This window comes from Halichoeres trimaculatus, unplaced genomic scaffold (assembly GCF_033239565.1).
Source record: "Halichoeres trimaculatus isolate MK-OKI-2021-1 unplaced genomic scaffold, fHalTri1.1 fHalTri1_scaffold_7, whole genome shotgun sequence".
NCBI lineage: Eukaryota > Metazoa > Chordata > Actinopteri > Labriformes > Labridae > Halichoeres > Halichoeres trimaculatus.
In genome coordinates, this window is record NW_027437185.1 from 38,535,480 (window position 1) to 38,551,489 (window position 16,010).

Consider the following 16,010-nt stretch of genomic DNA (forward strand, 5'->3'; position numbering starts at 1 on the left):
TCCTGAGGCACGTTTGAAAGACAGAAAAACTGATGATGGGGGAGGGGCAGTAGTGTCATAACTGATAAACATTGAGTCTGGGTTTCCAGGGCGCCACAATCGCCCACCTCTATTTTATGCTTAACTTCACTTAAACCAAATCAATCTGCCGTTACAAAACTGTACTTTCCCAGTTTACCTGACCCAACTGGATCTTATTGACTTGACAGTTTTCGCCAGTTTTACTTCCTTTCTTTTCTTTCCTTAAATCGACCTTTAGCTGCTTTATTTGACTCCTCCACTCTTTACTCCCCGCTAATTTTAATATTTTCTAAAATGTACTACTTAGCTTAACTTTTCATGAATTAATCTTGCTTTACATCATTTCATTTCTTAGATAAGATATAATTCTACAGATTTTTAAGCTACCTTTAACCAATATTATCATTTTACAGACCAAAAGTGTTATGCTGAGACAGGTGAGACTACAATGAAGCTTCGACGGGGGCAAATTATCAGAGTAAATTAATATCACGATGATACTGCAGCACTTCTACTGAAATCCACTTTTAATGACAACTGTTGATTGAATGCTAATTACCCACAAACCTTTGCAGCAGCCTGTAGAGCTGATTGTGATGAATTATGATTTTTAAGACCTTCATCACCAACACTATACATTTTATGAAATGGTTGTATTTTTATGTAAAATTTAAAACTAAGATATATCCCTCATAGAAGTAAAACTATCAAGTAACAGAGCTATTTGTGTTTCTGTGTCCTGGAAAAGTCATAAATGTTAAGGTAAGGGCTCTTACAAGAGGTAAACTTCTCATTAACAACATGAAAATATGACTTCATAGGAAAAACTGCACCCCTTGAAATAAAATGTAGTGTTTCCGAGGTCGATTCACCTTTTCATGCTCACCTGGAGGTCACAGGGTGACAGCTCAGCAGCAGCAGCAGCAGCGTATGTTCATTATTAAGGTTGATTCATCGCTTTTTTATGCAGCGATCCATCACTGCAGCTGCATGTGTGTGTGTGTGTGTGTGTGTGTGTGTGTGTGTGTGTGTGTGTGTGTGTGTGTGTGTTAGTGTGTGACTGAGGCAGCCATAAAGAAACCTCACTCCCTCTGCTCCTCTGCTCCTCTCCTCCTCTCCTCTTCCTGCTCAGTCAAGGGCAGTTTTCCGCTTGTTGGCACGGAGCGACCGCGCCGCGTCACATTCCGCCTGTCCTCGTTCTGTCGCTCTGCCGCTTCTGCCGCTTCTGCCGCTCCTGCTGCCTACTACGGGACATCTGTGATTGGTCCGTCCCTCCCCTCTGCTCCCTCCCTCGCGCGTGATTGTATGTAAATCCGGTCGGGACTGAGCTGGTAGGTGAGGGTTGGGGCTGGTGGCTCCGGCTCGGTGGCGCACACGAGACCCGAGAGCGGCCGAGGTGAGATCTCTCTGCGCAGACGGAGCTGTCCACTGCGCCGCGGTGCTGAACTCCGCGTCCTCCTTCCTCCGTGCTCTCCCGTGGCTCTGCTGTGCGTAAAAAGATATTCTGGGAAAGGATTACCAAGCTCCCTCTGGCTGTTTGTAGCTGCAAACTTCTACGAAGGACATCTCTCTGCTCTGCACGTCGTGAATCGCGCCGCGCTCCAGCCGTGGATTTGCCCGGAGCTGCGAGATTATCAGTAGTTTGTTGGGAAGTGTTGCGGTCACCGCTAATCTCACTTGGATTATCGTCCTGGATGGTTAACGTCTGGGAACACAGGTAGGGAAAAACCTTTCTGGTGTTTGTCCTTTTGGTGTTTTTATTCCGAGCACGCAAAGTCCCTCTTTCTGGGCTTCTACCCTCATCTTCCTCTTGGTGACAGCGCTATTCTCTGATAATCCAGCTGGTCACTCTCTTACACTCAGGAGTAGCCCTCAGTCATCCAGTCTAAGCTTTTATTCTGGTTCATATCCGCGGGTCTGGACTCAGCTGAGACCAGGAAACCTGAAGTTACGGTTACAGGAGCTGCACACACACACACACACACTCACACACGGCTCTGTGTGTGAAGCACTACGCTGCCCAGAGCTTTTAATTCATCCGTAACACTCAGTGTGTATTTTTTATTTTTTGCCTTGGCACACTAATCCTTGAGTGACACCGTTAGCAGCAGAGGGATTACACTTTTGTTTTTCATCCTCCGCTCTGCGCCTGACTCATTTGGCTGAATGTTTCAGCCTCAAACGCAGAGGAATGGACAGGGATTGTGCTGCTGAATGGTTTGCGTAGGACATTTTGGGTCTCTTATTTTCCCCCTTTGGTGCAGCAGATGGAGTAAGAGCTAACCTAAAACCAGATTAAGTTGTGCCATGGATACGACTGAGATTTACAGCCTGGAAGCCTTCAGTGCTTCCTGTGCTGGATATGGAGCTGCTCATGGAGAGCTGTGACCCACACTGGACAACAACAGCAGAGTGGTACCATGAATGAGTGATTTATGACAAAGGAAACACTGTAAAGGCATTTCTGAGTGGAATTACTTCACACATCTGTGAGCAAAATTAAATACAGACCAAACAAAGCAGACATTTGGGGTAGTTTTATATTTATCCCATATATTTAACCTGAAGAGGATTAAATCAGACCTAGTTCAAACACTTAGCAGAAAAAAAGACAGGCTGATGATAATATTTTTCATTGGGCTGGCTCTTATTGTCCTCACTTTCACACTTGCTTTTTTGTATCAGTGTGATTCAAAAATTATCGATACAAGTTCTCAATTTTACTAAATATTAATTTAAACCAATTTTACAGTGAGTCATTTAGCTGAGATGTAGGGCTGCACGATTATCGCAATCGCAATCACAATCGCAGTGTCAGCACATGCAATTCAGATTTTTCTCCATGGTTACCAAGCAAGTCTGTAGACTCATCATGACACTACTTTTTTTATTAAATCGCAAGCACAATCGCAATATTGTCCGCCTAATCGCAAATCGCACCTTTTCCCCAAATCGTGCAGCACTACTGAGATTTCACTTTCATCTTTTATTTAGCCAAAAAAATGCAGATCATGTGTGGGAATTAGCAGTTTTTGAGCTGATTTCTCAAACATCAAATTTACTCTTCGAAATTGACCCTAAACTATATGTTTGTGTTTATTATTTTCAGTATTATTTGTTCAAAATAATCATTAAAACATGACAAAGCTGTTTTAAAAACTATTTAAATAATTAATTTAGATAAAATAATTCACTTTGTGTGTATGAGAAATCAGCGTCAACTGTGTTAAGGCCTTTGCATGCTAACGACGGCGCGAATGAAGGGCACGAAATTGCGAAAAATTTGCAGGTATCATATTCAATCTCCGCAGTGTTTTTTCAAAATATTTTTTTATTTTTCATTCTATTATAAGTTTATTTAGATCTTATTTAAAAGTATACAGACCAAAGCAACACAGTTGAACACCAGGTTGACTGAAAAGGTTTAGGCTAAAGGTACTCAGCTTATATGTGATATTTTTATATATATATATATATATATATATATATATATATATATATATATATATATATATATATATATATATATATATATATATATATATATATATATATATATATATATATATATATATATATATATTGATGTTAATGTTGTGGGTCATGAGACGAGTGCTTAAGTTTCAGTTTCTCTTCTATACGGCTACATGTGCTCCTCTCAATCACTTAGCTCCTATAGCTATCTGGATAGATAGATAGATCGATAGATAGATAGATAGATAGATAGATAGATAGATAGATAGATAGATAGATAGATAGATAGATAGATAGATAGATAGATAGATAGATCTTTGTCTTTTCTGCAGTAAAAACAGAAATTTGTCTTTGACACGGCTCCAAGTACAAATTTAAACAAACAAACACAAGCTTTGAAAACTGGAAATGTGTTGATTTTCATTTTATGTCATTTCGTCCATGTGTGAGAGGAAGTGTGTTTGTAAAACTACATGTGCGATTGTCTTGATCTCTTCGTAGTAACACAGTAATTTCTGTGGCTCTTGGTCTCTGACTGGTTGGACACCCCTGGAATAATTAATTACCCAAAAAAGAACAGAAGAAAATGCAAACGAATTCCTGAGGACAAATTCTGCATCGCCCATTGATGTCTTTGTAATCATTGTTTTTGTAGTTTTTATGCCTTTTGTTGAAAGAACCAGGTGTTGGGACACAAACATAATCAATGCTAAATGTTTTGGTAGGTGACATGTCAACAACAAGCGTTTTGATTGGTTGGATGTGTACTCGCCGCAAGCCAAACTTTGGAAAAATCAACCTCAGTCTGAAAAAATAAAAGCCTCAAATTCTCTCAGTGAAAGAACGTTGCTGGTGTGAAAGCTTGCGTTGAAAAACAGTAGGTTCAAAAGAAATAAATAATATGTGAAATATTACAGCGAAACCCCTATAACTCAGCAATGGTTTGCTCCAAAGTCACATGACCCCAATCAGCTGAGGTCCCATCCTTTTTGGTGTGAACCTTGAAGAAAGTGTGTCATGTTTCAGCTCCTCCTCATCAATATTTCATCAGAATGATTGTCTGTACATGGGGCGCATTAACTGTTCATCAACTGTGTTACCAACATTTTCTGCTCTTCTTACTATAGATGTTATAAAGAGCAAACTGTGAAGAAAAGGAGCAGAAATATGAGCTGATGGAGGTCAGGAGGTGCCATGTTCCTTTTCTGGTGGAGTGGTCTGACACCTTTACTTTGATAGGAGCCATTTTTCCTCAGCTCACCTGGATTAAAGTCGTTCAGGAGCCACAAAATCGACTTTATCTTCACAATAAAGACTTTGAAGCAGGGATATCAAACTCGTGCCATGGAGGGCCAAGAGGCTGCAGGTTTTCTTTCCAATTAAAAACTCCACCAGCTGGTTTCTCTGATTAGTCCCTGCTCTCTGCTTGAAGGTGAGGTAATCAGTGATTCAGCTGGTGGAGTTTTTGGTTGGGAGGAAAACCTGCAGCCTCTTGGCCCTCCATGGCAGGAGTTTGAGATCCCTGCTTTATAGACTTTAGTGTGTATAAAATTCTATGCAAAGTTAAAATCTAGTGAATAATTATCAAAACAAGAAGTTTCTTTTAATTTACAAAATTATACATGTAATGCCTTTTTTGATTTTTCAGAAATTAGCGAAAAAAAAAAAAAACAAAAATAAAAAAACCCTTATATTTAAAAAAGAAAATCCAAAATTGTGCAAAACTGGATGAAAAACATTTATTTTAATCTACAAAATTATACATGTCATGTCTTTTTTTATTTTTCAGAAATTTGCAAAAAAATAAAAAAAATAAAAATCCAAAATTAAAAAAAAACTTACATTTAAAAAAAATTAAAAAATGTGCAAAAACTGGATGAAAAACATTTATTTTAATCTACAAAATTATACATGTAATGTCTTTTTTATTTTTCAGAAATTTGCAAAAATAATAAATAAATAAATAAAAATCCAAAATTTAAAAAAAAACTTACATTTAAAAAAAAAATCCAAAAATGTGCAAAAACTGGATGAAAAACATTTTTTTTTTTTTTTACAAAATTATACATGTAATGTTTTTTTTTTATTTTTCAGAAATTTGCAAAAATAATAAATAAATAAATAAAAATCCAAAATTAAAAAAAAAACTTACATTTAAAAAAAAATCCAAAAATGTGCAAAATGAAATGATGGAAATGATGAAAATCATTTGAAAAAAATTAAAAAACAAATAATTAAAAATTAAAAAGAATTCAAGAATTCAGAAAAATTTCAAGAACTTTAATAGTTTAGAAAATTTGACTTTTTTTTTAAACATTTGTGATTTTAAAAATTTAACAAAAAATAAAAAAGTCTGCAGTTAGCGCAAGGGACAAAACATGGAGGAAATTGTCGACTGTGTTAGCGTCACTAAATGTAGAGTAGTAGAGACCGGTCAGCTGGGTTACTGGGATTTTTGAGCCATAACTCTTTTAAATTTTGTCTAAACTGTGATATAAATGATGAGGGACATTTCTAGGGAGCGTAGTCAGACAGAGAAACGTCCAATAACTCTAAATTCAGTATAATATGAATTTATGGTGGTTTATACTTTGCAAACAAACAGAATATGAAGCAAAAAAGCACAGATTTTTTCACTTTTTATAAACCTAACATGCTCCCTAATCACAGAATTGCTCTCGTACGAATGTTTATGTGACTTTTCTCTGGTCGCGTCTTTTGTTTCCGTCGTCTCTGAGAGCGGCGTCACGTTGATGACTCTGCAGTTACAGCAACACCAACACTTCCCGTGCATTTCCCCGGGCGCCTGTACATTGTTCTTCCTGCTCACTGGTGACATGCTTTGTGACTCACACACACACACACACACACACACACACACACACACACACACACACACACACACACCCAGCAGTTTCCTCTAATTACAGCTGTAATTTGAATTCTTGTAGTGAAAGCGGGAGCGCCGTAGAAAGCCGTGCAGTCTGAGCGTTCAGCTACGTGTCGGCTCGTTTTGCAATCCAATCTGAATCCCTGAATTCCCACAATGCATCCCACTGTATCTGCAGCTCTTTGAAAGACGGGATCTATTTCCTGTGCTGCTTTTAGATGAATGAGGCGATCTTTTTTTCCAAGGCTGCTCTCGCTAATTGATTCCCCACTTCAACGAGAAGCCAGTAATGCATCATTCACATCGGCTATATGTTAAAAAAGTCATACAGATGGTGGAGTACATCTCGTTAAAGGGTCGTCTCTGTAAATGATGGAATCAGGATAAAAAAGGATGACGCTCGTACAGTCAGAGTCAGCTCATTTCACACCAGAAAAACATTTTCAACATCACACCCAGATGAAGAGAAACCTTCTTTCTCCTCCAGCTCCCAAATTAAACCATTTAACAACAGGTAGGTGATGGAGCCAGCCGAGCAGGTAGCCGTGTTAATGGAGCTCCTCTGCTTTTCATTACAATGACTTCCCTGGAGCTCCGCGGGGAGTCAAAAGCTTTTGAGTGAGTACTTCTTTTCACTGGAAAGAAAAACCCTGAAACTGATCAAAGCTTTTCACATCTGAAGGGGGAAAAAGCTCCCTGAGTGAAGGTGTGGGCACCCAGTAATGCTGGCAGGTAGCAGGGGGGGAGATTTGAAAGATATGACAATAGACGCTGAAAGTTAGGCAGAGAAAATTGAGCTGGCAGTGAAAATGGCAGCGTTTGAGAGTCCTCACAATGATCTCAGGTGTCCCAGCATCGCAGCAGTTTCACAAACCCGAGCTGATTACACTCTGAGATGCCGGTAAGAGCCGGCTTTGAGAGCAAACTGGTTTTGAGAAGCATCCTTTTCTCAGTCTTACCTCGCAGCCCACTTTGAAAGATAGTGGAGGAGCTGCTTAGGGCCTGAAAGGTTTTTCCATCACACCTCCCCGTGTTATGATCCAACACAAGCTGCTTTAAAGCTACTGACTGTGGACTCTGAGCTCCCTGTTATTTCTGCAGGGACCCACATGAGAGATCAAACAAGTGTACTACGAGCCTCTGGGCCTCCTCTGGGATCCGTGGATCCATTAATGCTTTACAGGCATGTTGGAAACGAACAGATCATGAAGGGGAAGATGGAGGAGTGCTGCTCTTTCAGTGGTAACGGCTGATTCCTTTGATCAGAAGTGGTTTCAGAGCTTTAACCAGCTGGTTCATTTAGATACGCTACATCATTAGTGCTATAGAGGTAATCTGGGCAAATAAATCAGATTTATTCTATTTATTATTTACTATATGTGCTTGAGTTTATGCGCAGATGGAGATGTCCTTCACTTGTTCGACTCATTTGGCTTTACATCATATCTGTAAAACAACTCCAGCTAGCAGCAAACTCTGGTTCTGAGAAAAAAAAAGCCAATAAGAAAATGCTAAAAACTGCAGTTCCTCATGTGTCCACTTGGAGCTGGCCCCAAAAGCCCAGAAAGCTAAATAGAAACCCATTCAGAAAAATACAGCTTCAACCAGCAACAGATTCACCACCTGCTTTCGTCTATTTTCAAGTTTCAGCAAGTCCATCTGTAGTTCAACAGTCGAAAACAGCACAGGCTGAATGTCCTCCATGCTAACAGGCCAACTGCAGTGCTACACATCAGAATAGTATAGAATAGAAAATACTTAGTTTTATTAAGAAAGTGTATAGAAAGTGCAAAAAGGTCTATATGCAAAAAGATGCTGACAGCTAGTCCATCATCGTCCAGCCGTGCTACTCTGCCCTCTGGTATTCCCTCTGTTGCTGGGTTAGCACAGCTAGCTCGTCCATCTTATTGGAGATAGATCTTACGTTCCCAATAACGATGGATGGAAGGACAGGTCCATGTCGTCACTTCTTAGCTCACACCTGAGAACCAGCACGTTGTCCTCACCTCCTTCTCCTCACCTTGTGGGGAAACATCTGGCCTAGCACCAGTTAGCATTGAGGTGCTACAGGCTGCAAACAGCTGATTTCACATGTAAACAATGCTGCCATGGTTACATGTAGGATCTCCAGACAAACACAGGAAGAAAAGTAGTAAAAATATCACTGAAGACACAAAAAGTTTGGTGTCCACGACCAACAGGGCGGCGCCTAGCAACAGCCTGCCTTTACTTTCTACAGTGTTACTTCTTCTGGATAACCTTGTGACATGTCTGGTCATGTTTTGCGGTTGTCTTTATTGTAGCATCTCCTCCTTCCTTCTTCCTCTGAGCTAAACTGCCTGATTTTCATAATCTAAAAGTCCCTGGACCGTCTGGTCGACAAACACCTGTTGTGTTGATTTTGGCAGCTCCTGTGCACAAAGATACAAAGCTTTGCTGATCTCGCCCCGAGCATCCACAGGACGTACTGTTTCAACAAACAGCTCTCAACCTGCTGTGGTTTTAACAGTCTGTTGTTACATACATTGTGACTAATTGCTTTTGTTAATGAAAGAAATATAATATTAGGGTAGTTTTGACATCTAATAATAAACAGTGCTTAATTCAAATGTCATTTTTCAGTATGAGTGTTTGACAGTAAGCAGGAAAAACATATCAAAGGAGCAGCTGTGGAATAAAATAGATCCAGAAGTGCACATTAAAAAAAACAGTAAAATTAAGTTAAAATAAGATATGATAGATTTGTAATCAATTTAACTAATTAAAAATCCGGAGAGGAGCTTTAATTTAAGATTGAATCTTAGTATTTCACTCTGGAAACAGCTGGTTATTCAGGCTAAAACTGGATCCGCTGCATCTTTTATCACACACACTGAACATGATGTATCCTATCAGCTTCATTCATACACAGGAGACATCTTAAACAACCTCCATGTGCTTTCAGAGTGGATAATCCCACTGGAAATATGTCATCTGTCCAATCCCACCAGGGCACAGTCTCCATGCTAATGCTAATCTGTTCCAAGACGCTAAAAGTTAACAGATCTAATTTTCCCCACAGGTGCTAATCTGATCTGTTTTTATTTAAAACAAACAGAAAATGTAAGAAGCGTTATTTCTAGAGCTGAAATGATTCCTCGAATAATTCGAAATACTCGATTACAAAAAATGATCAAGGAATTTTCTCCGCCTCGAGGAATCGTTTCATTTTAAAAAAGATAAAAGTGTTTTTTTAAAATAGAGCTGACGATACATTTAGAGACTTTTCAGACCCCTCAAGTTACCTCTTTTTCAAAATAGCGACAAGCTATTAAAATGCCCTTTAACTAAACAAATGTGTTTCATCCGATTACTCGATTAATCGATGGAATTTTCAGTACAATCCTCGAATACTAAAATATTCGATAGCAGCAGCCGTCGTTATTTCCTCTCTGTTTCCGGTTGAAGCGATGCCTGGTTTCAGATTAGCTAACACCTGAGAGTTTCCCATTACAGCCACAGTGACTCCACAGGAGCACGAGGAGAGGACAGCTCTGCTCTAATGAGCCCATCACTGCTTTCTGTGGTGTTTACTTCTTGAATCCTCCCTCAGCTGCTGGCCAGGAGCTGTGATGACCTTTTTTTAAATTCATCAAACTGCTGCATGAGAAACAGTCAAATTAATCAACCTGAGAGGAAGACACGCTCCGTTTGTTCCTGAGCGTCAGATGTTCCCCATGAACGTTTTGTCACAACCGCTTTTCAGCTCCAGCCGCCTTCACAATAACACTTCTGATGCTGCCTCCCCCTTCCCCATCTCCCCCTTCCTCCCCTTCCTCCCCTCTCTGAGCTGTAGCTGCTGCCAGCTCCCATCTCCGTCTCCCTGTCTGTCTTTGTAGTTGTGCTCTTCAATACCTGGAATCCTTATTGTGCTGCAGACCCACACAGAGAGAAAAATCTTATCCCTCTGCCACGGCTAAGAGACAATCTGTGTCCCCCCGGCGAGCACAGCTTTGGTTTCATGATGAGAGAGCCTGTTTTTCCTCCATCGTGCAGATTTCTCTTTACGACTCCACTCTTACTGGAAGCCTCCAACCGTAGACTACGTATGAGGAGGGGATGTAGAGACTGACGTCACGCTCTGGTTTGGAGGCCGTCTTCTTGGTACCTGAACAGCCATGTATGGACAGCATAAATATGGTTTAATGACAGCTGTGTTGATACATGTGGGCTTTATCAGATTAGCAGAGCGGAGCAGGTACGTCCCTATGATGGTGCCGTATGGTGCTGACAACTGCCGAAAACTATCGTAAAATTGTTTGATAAAATGTGTTGGATTAATTTAAATCCTAAAGGCTATTAATATTGTCAGAAACCATAACTAAGGACATTTTGTCTATAATTAGGGTCCAAGGCCTGAGCTGAGGACACCTTCTCGCAGAGCTAGAAGGTGCCCTTGGCCACAGGCAGGGGGCACTATTGTATTCCGTCCGTTTCTTTCTTATTATTCCGTACTCCAGTAAATTGCTTATTAGAACCCCTAAACATGCTCAACAACTCACCAAAACTTGCACACACGTTCTATGCGCCCAAAATTTATGTTTGATACCAAACATGACCCCCGACATCCCATAATAAGCTCTCCACTGCCATTGGGGCACACAAAAATGGCCTTAGCAGCAAGTAGGAATGTCGTAGAGAGATGAAACCAACATCAAAATGTTCGTTTTTTTGACGCAAAAATCATACACTGATACCCCTGACCTATCTCCAACAGGAAGCTGACAATTTCCCTTTCAAAATAAGATTTCCTCACATTTTTACCATTTCTGCAAAAATTAACCAGTCCGAAACCACAAGTAGTTACGGCTTGAAATTGGCTTACATGACAGACCAGACCCTGCTCTACAAAAGTTGTTCAGGAAGTTGTTATTACGGGCCCTGTTTTCGAATTGCGAGCCCTCAAAGTCGCCGACCGCTTTCAGCTTTCTTCATGTTAACAGATGGGAGAACATTTTTCAGCTCCAAGCATGCACCTCCCTGGTGACGCATTAGGGCCTCTAGACAGAAAAGTAAAACTCATACAACTTGAAAAATGACATGGTTGAATTCCTTACTAAATTTCTTACAAAAATATCATATTTTTACACGGATTAAGTCAACATTCTGGCCTGTATGACAAGTAGTTTGCACTCTTTTCTGAAAGAAATCCTCTATTTTCAGCACTCCGGGCCAGGATTTCTTACGCATTTGGGCTTCTAGAGAATAAAGTTAAACTCCTACAGCTTTAAAAGGTCCAAAAATGGATTCCTGACAAAATTTTCCTACAAAAATGTGATATTTTTACATAGTTTGGGGTAAATTTGTGAACTCTGTGAGGATTTCTTTCCCAAAGACTTCAGGTAAACTCTCACTCTTCACTCTACTTGATTTCTGTTACACGCAATCATGAGTTCCATCCATGCAGCTGCTGATGATGTCACTCAGCAGATGATGCGTTACCATGGTATCAACTGACCCCCCCTAACATCCCATAATATGCTCTCACCAGCTAGGCACACCTTAACGGCCACAGCGGCCAGTAGGAATGTCGTAGAGAGATGAAACCAACGGCAAAATGTTTGTCTCATTGAAACGCACGACATGACGAACCGGCAAAAGACCCGAGGACCAGTCTAGCTACTTGTAGCTTTAATTTTTTAGTTTACTTATCTTTTTTGTTTTCTTTTCTAGTTTTATTAGTTTGAGTTAACCGCAATGTGTTTTAAATTTTAGTTTTCGTTTTTAGTTTTGTTTTAGTTAACTATGATAACTTTTATAATGATGTGGCTCCAACTTGGCTCCTTGCTTACAGAAAACCAGACCAGAATTTAGGAAGGACACGGTGAGAGCCAACTAGCATCTAGCGCTTCTGGACTAAGATCTGGGACTATGGAGGTCGTTGGAGTCGAGGGAACTCGTTGAAACCGGTCTGAGATGGTCTGAGCTAAAAGGATGGACATGTTAGCAAAAATACTATGGTGGGATTAAACCATGCTCAGGTGGGACTAAGGGGTCCAAAGTGACCCACCAGGAACCTGAAGCGTTGATCCAAGTCAGGATGGATGGTTTTCAGTCTCCTATGGTCCAGCTCTGGTGAGCCCATGTGAATTGTAGCCTCAGTTTCCTGTTCCTAGCTGACAGGAGGGTCACCCACAAGACATTTTTTGTATTTTTCTGGATCATTCTCTGTAAATCCTGAGATGGTTGTGGGTGAAAATCCCAGTAGATCAGCAGTTTGTGAAACATCTCGACCAGCATGCCACAGCAGGTCACCTTGCATGTTCCTGCCACCTGATTGGCTGATTAGATATTGTGTTAACGAGCAGGTAAACAGTGATACAGTAAGCCTACTCTCAATAAAGGCAACAGGTGGTTTCCTGACCTGAGATAACGTTAAGTATCTGAATCCATTTGCTTTTCTAAGTCCGTCTGAAACCAGCATGGTCGCCCCCTGCTGGTCTTTGAAAGCCGCCCATGTTCCAGGAGCTGGCATCTCTTCTCAGTATGTGCAGTCAAACACAGCAATAACCACCTGTAGACGCTGCAGATGAAAAGACTGTGATGCAGTTTAGATTATAAGCCTGTGCTTTAATGCGCGTTGCTCGCTGTGATAATGTACGGAAACAGCTGGCCGGCGAGCGACGAGTCCAGACAGGTAACATTTCCTCTGCGTCACATTTCTGTCTCAGTCAGAGTCAGTCCAAACCAACAAAGTGAGGCTCTGTCTGCTCACTGTTCAAGCAGCTCTGAGGTCTGAAGCTGGGCCTCCTGTGCTCTGCGTCAGACCGGACTCTGGTGGATTTGCTGGATGGTTGTCGTCCTGAGCTGTTTGGTGCCGTGCTGCAGAGCGAGGCGTCTTTAAAGCCGAGCTGGATGAGATTCAGACGGCTCGTTCTGCTGCTTGGCAGATGGTCAGGCTGTAATAGAAGTTGCACAAACTTTAAAGGTGAGGGTCAACAGGCTCTGGGTTTACGTGCTGATCCTGTCAGTGTGCTGATGGCGAGCGTGGCTGGAGGCGCTCTGAAATATGTCTCAGCGGGTGTGGGAGCTGGCGCAGCTTCACGGCCTGTCTCTGAGATAATAATGCTGTTGTTTGCTGTTTGTTGGGAGCGTGCTGCTCTCAGGGAGGCGGCTGTCGGGGTGGTCCGGCCATGCGTTGCATTTTAATGGCATCCCCAGGTCGCAGGTCGCTGTTGGCTGGCGCTGTGGCCAAGTGTGACGGCACCGCTCCGGGCACGGTGCAGCAGGTTTGATCCGTCTGATTATGTAATGACTGTTAACAATGGGAGAGCTGTTGTGTGTCGGCCAGGCCTCTTCCTGCAGGGCTGTAACCACGTCCTGTACCTTACGACGTTAGAAACGGTCTATAAATTAAACGGCAGTAAAAGAAAAGTCAAGGTCTCTGCTGCTGCCGCCTCATACGTGGAGACTCCAGGGATCATAAATGATTGTAATGTGAGCCGTAAAACGCCGGGTCCCGCTGTCAGACCTTTGTCATACAGAACTTATAGACGACCCGAGGCGTCTCCCGTGCTGGAAACGCTCTGAGCTGAAGCTTTGAGCTGAATCCTGCACAGCTGAAGCTGATGGTAAACATTTATCTGTTTGTTTCCTGAGATTCAGAGCCAAAAAAATCAGCGCATAACAAAAGCATTTATTAGCGTCTCTTCATTTTCTCGCTGGGTGGTTTTTCAGAGCTGTGATGAATTATTCGCACACGTCTGAGGATGAATTACTTCAAAGTTTCATTCAGGAAAGTCACACTGTGCTGTCTGGCATCTATTTCAAGACTGCCTGAGTGGATCAAAGGTAAATTTAATATTCTGAGAAAAACTCAAAGCCTTTAAAAGAAGTGCTAAAGTGTTAGACTTTAAAAACTGAGCCCTGATATCCTCACATGTGGAGGATGTTGTTTTATTTAAGCTCACAGTACTTACCCTTTGTTTATTCAGCTGTGTGAATTGAAAGTTAGAAACAACATTTTCTGCTCATTATTTTGGATGATTTGCTGATTTTTTTTTAAAAGGCTCAAATTTTCCTTTTTAATGAGCACCTTAAAGGAGAAGTTTGACACGTAAAGAGCTAAGCTCATTAGCCTCCCTCCCTATGAGAGAAAGGCTAACCTTGTCATTTCTTCACATTTAATAAAGGCCAACGCTGGCAGTGGAAAGAGCAGCTTCATGATGCAGAGTTTGTTACAGAAGCTTTGATTCACAGGAGCTTCAGGTCTGAGCTCGGCCTCTGTCCAGGTCTGTCCAGGTCCGTGTTGGTCCGTGTTGGTCCGTGTACACTGGAGTGTCGCAACACAAACATGTCAGATGCCGGATGGCGGAGATCGTTGTGCCCGTGTGTTCAGCGTTCACCAGCTTCTCATTTCTTCTTTGGAATAGACAATAAAGCTGAACTTTGACCATGTTGGGTTGAACAGAACAGCTTTGGCTGAGCTGGTGAAAGGTGCGCCCCATGTACACAGGCTACAGTGGTTGTTCACTTTTGCATTTGGAGATCCTACATGTAACCATGGCTGCATTGTTTACATGTGAAATCAGCTGTTAGCAGCCTGTAGCATGTCAATGCTAACTGGTGCTAGGCCAGATGTTTCCCACAAGGTGAGGAGAAGGAGGTGAGGACGACGTGCTGGTTCTCAGGTGTGAGCTAAGAAGTGACGACATGGACCTGTCCTTCCATCCATCGTTATTGGGAACTGTTTTTTTTTAACCTATACTGCAGCCAGCCACCAGGGGGAGCAGTTTTTGTGGTGACCTCACTTCGAGCCGAGCAAGCGGACGTCCAATTTTATTACAGTCTATGGTTCAGATCTGGGAGCTAGCCTGTGTCTCCTCAGCTGTCCAGTTTAATAACAGCAATACAATACTTTTACTGTCACTCTTTGGGAACAAAATTCCCCAAAAGACTGAAACTGACAACTAGCGTTTGTGATGTTAGCCTCAAACTGAAGCTGAGAGGCTAAAACTGACGTTTCAAATCAGTGTCTTACACAGTCTGATCCTCTGGTTTTGGGTTTTGCTGCCCTGCTAGAATCTAAAGTCCAGTTTCCACTAGGGATGTCCTGATATTACATTTTCACTTCCGATACGATACCGGTACTGCAGCATTGAGCATTGGCCGATACTGATATTAATCGGATACGTTATCAGCATTAAACATGGATACTTTTATTACTTATTTTGTCGTATGTCTGTCATGTTAGAAAAGGCTTGATTAAGTGATATTATTCAAACAAAGAACAGTAGTCAGCAACAGTCGGTATGAGCAAAAAATGACCCATTTATTATGAACCAATGGGAAACAGAAACTGATTATATTGGAGATTTTAGACGCATTCCGATACAATACTTGTTTTTTTGCTGATATCGGACCGATATACGATATCAATATCGGACTGGGACACCTCTATTTTCCAACAAGCGGATCTGTAAGATCTGATCCTGTTTGTGTTTCCACAGCCAACAGTGCCCCCTTGTGGTAGACGGTGTGTAAGCCAGATGCTGATAGCTGCGTCTGTTAGGTAATAGCATGACACCATAGCAGCGCGACACAGTGTATCCTGCAAATAAATCCAACAAAAACCAAATCAAATCAA

At 41.5% G+C, this 16,010-nt stretch overlaps 1 protein-coding gene across 2 annotated transcripts in view; it reads left to right on the top strand.

Annotated features, from left to right (window-relative positions):
- The first annotated feature begins 1,208 nt into the window (after positions 1-1,208).
- fstl5 (follistatin-like 5) overlaps positions 1,209-16,010 on the top strand; it is a 279,805-nt gene continuing 265,003 nt past the window's right edge. For both annotated transcript variants that reach the window (XM_074674483.1, XM_074674484.1), the window contains exon 1: positions 1,209-1,738. In XM_074674483.1, coding sequence (XP_074530584.1) covers positions 1,716-1,738 — 23 coding nt within the window. In that variant the 5' untranslated portion in view covers positions 1,209-1,715. The remainder of the gene's footprint in view (positions 1,739-16,010) is intronic.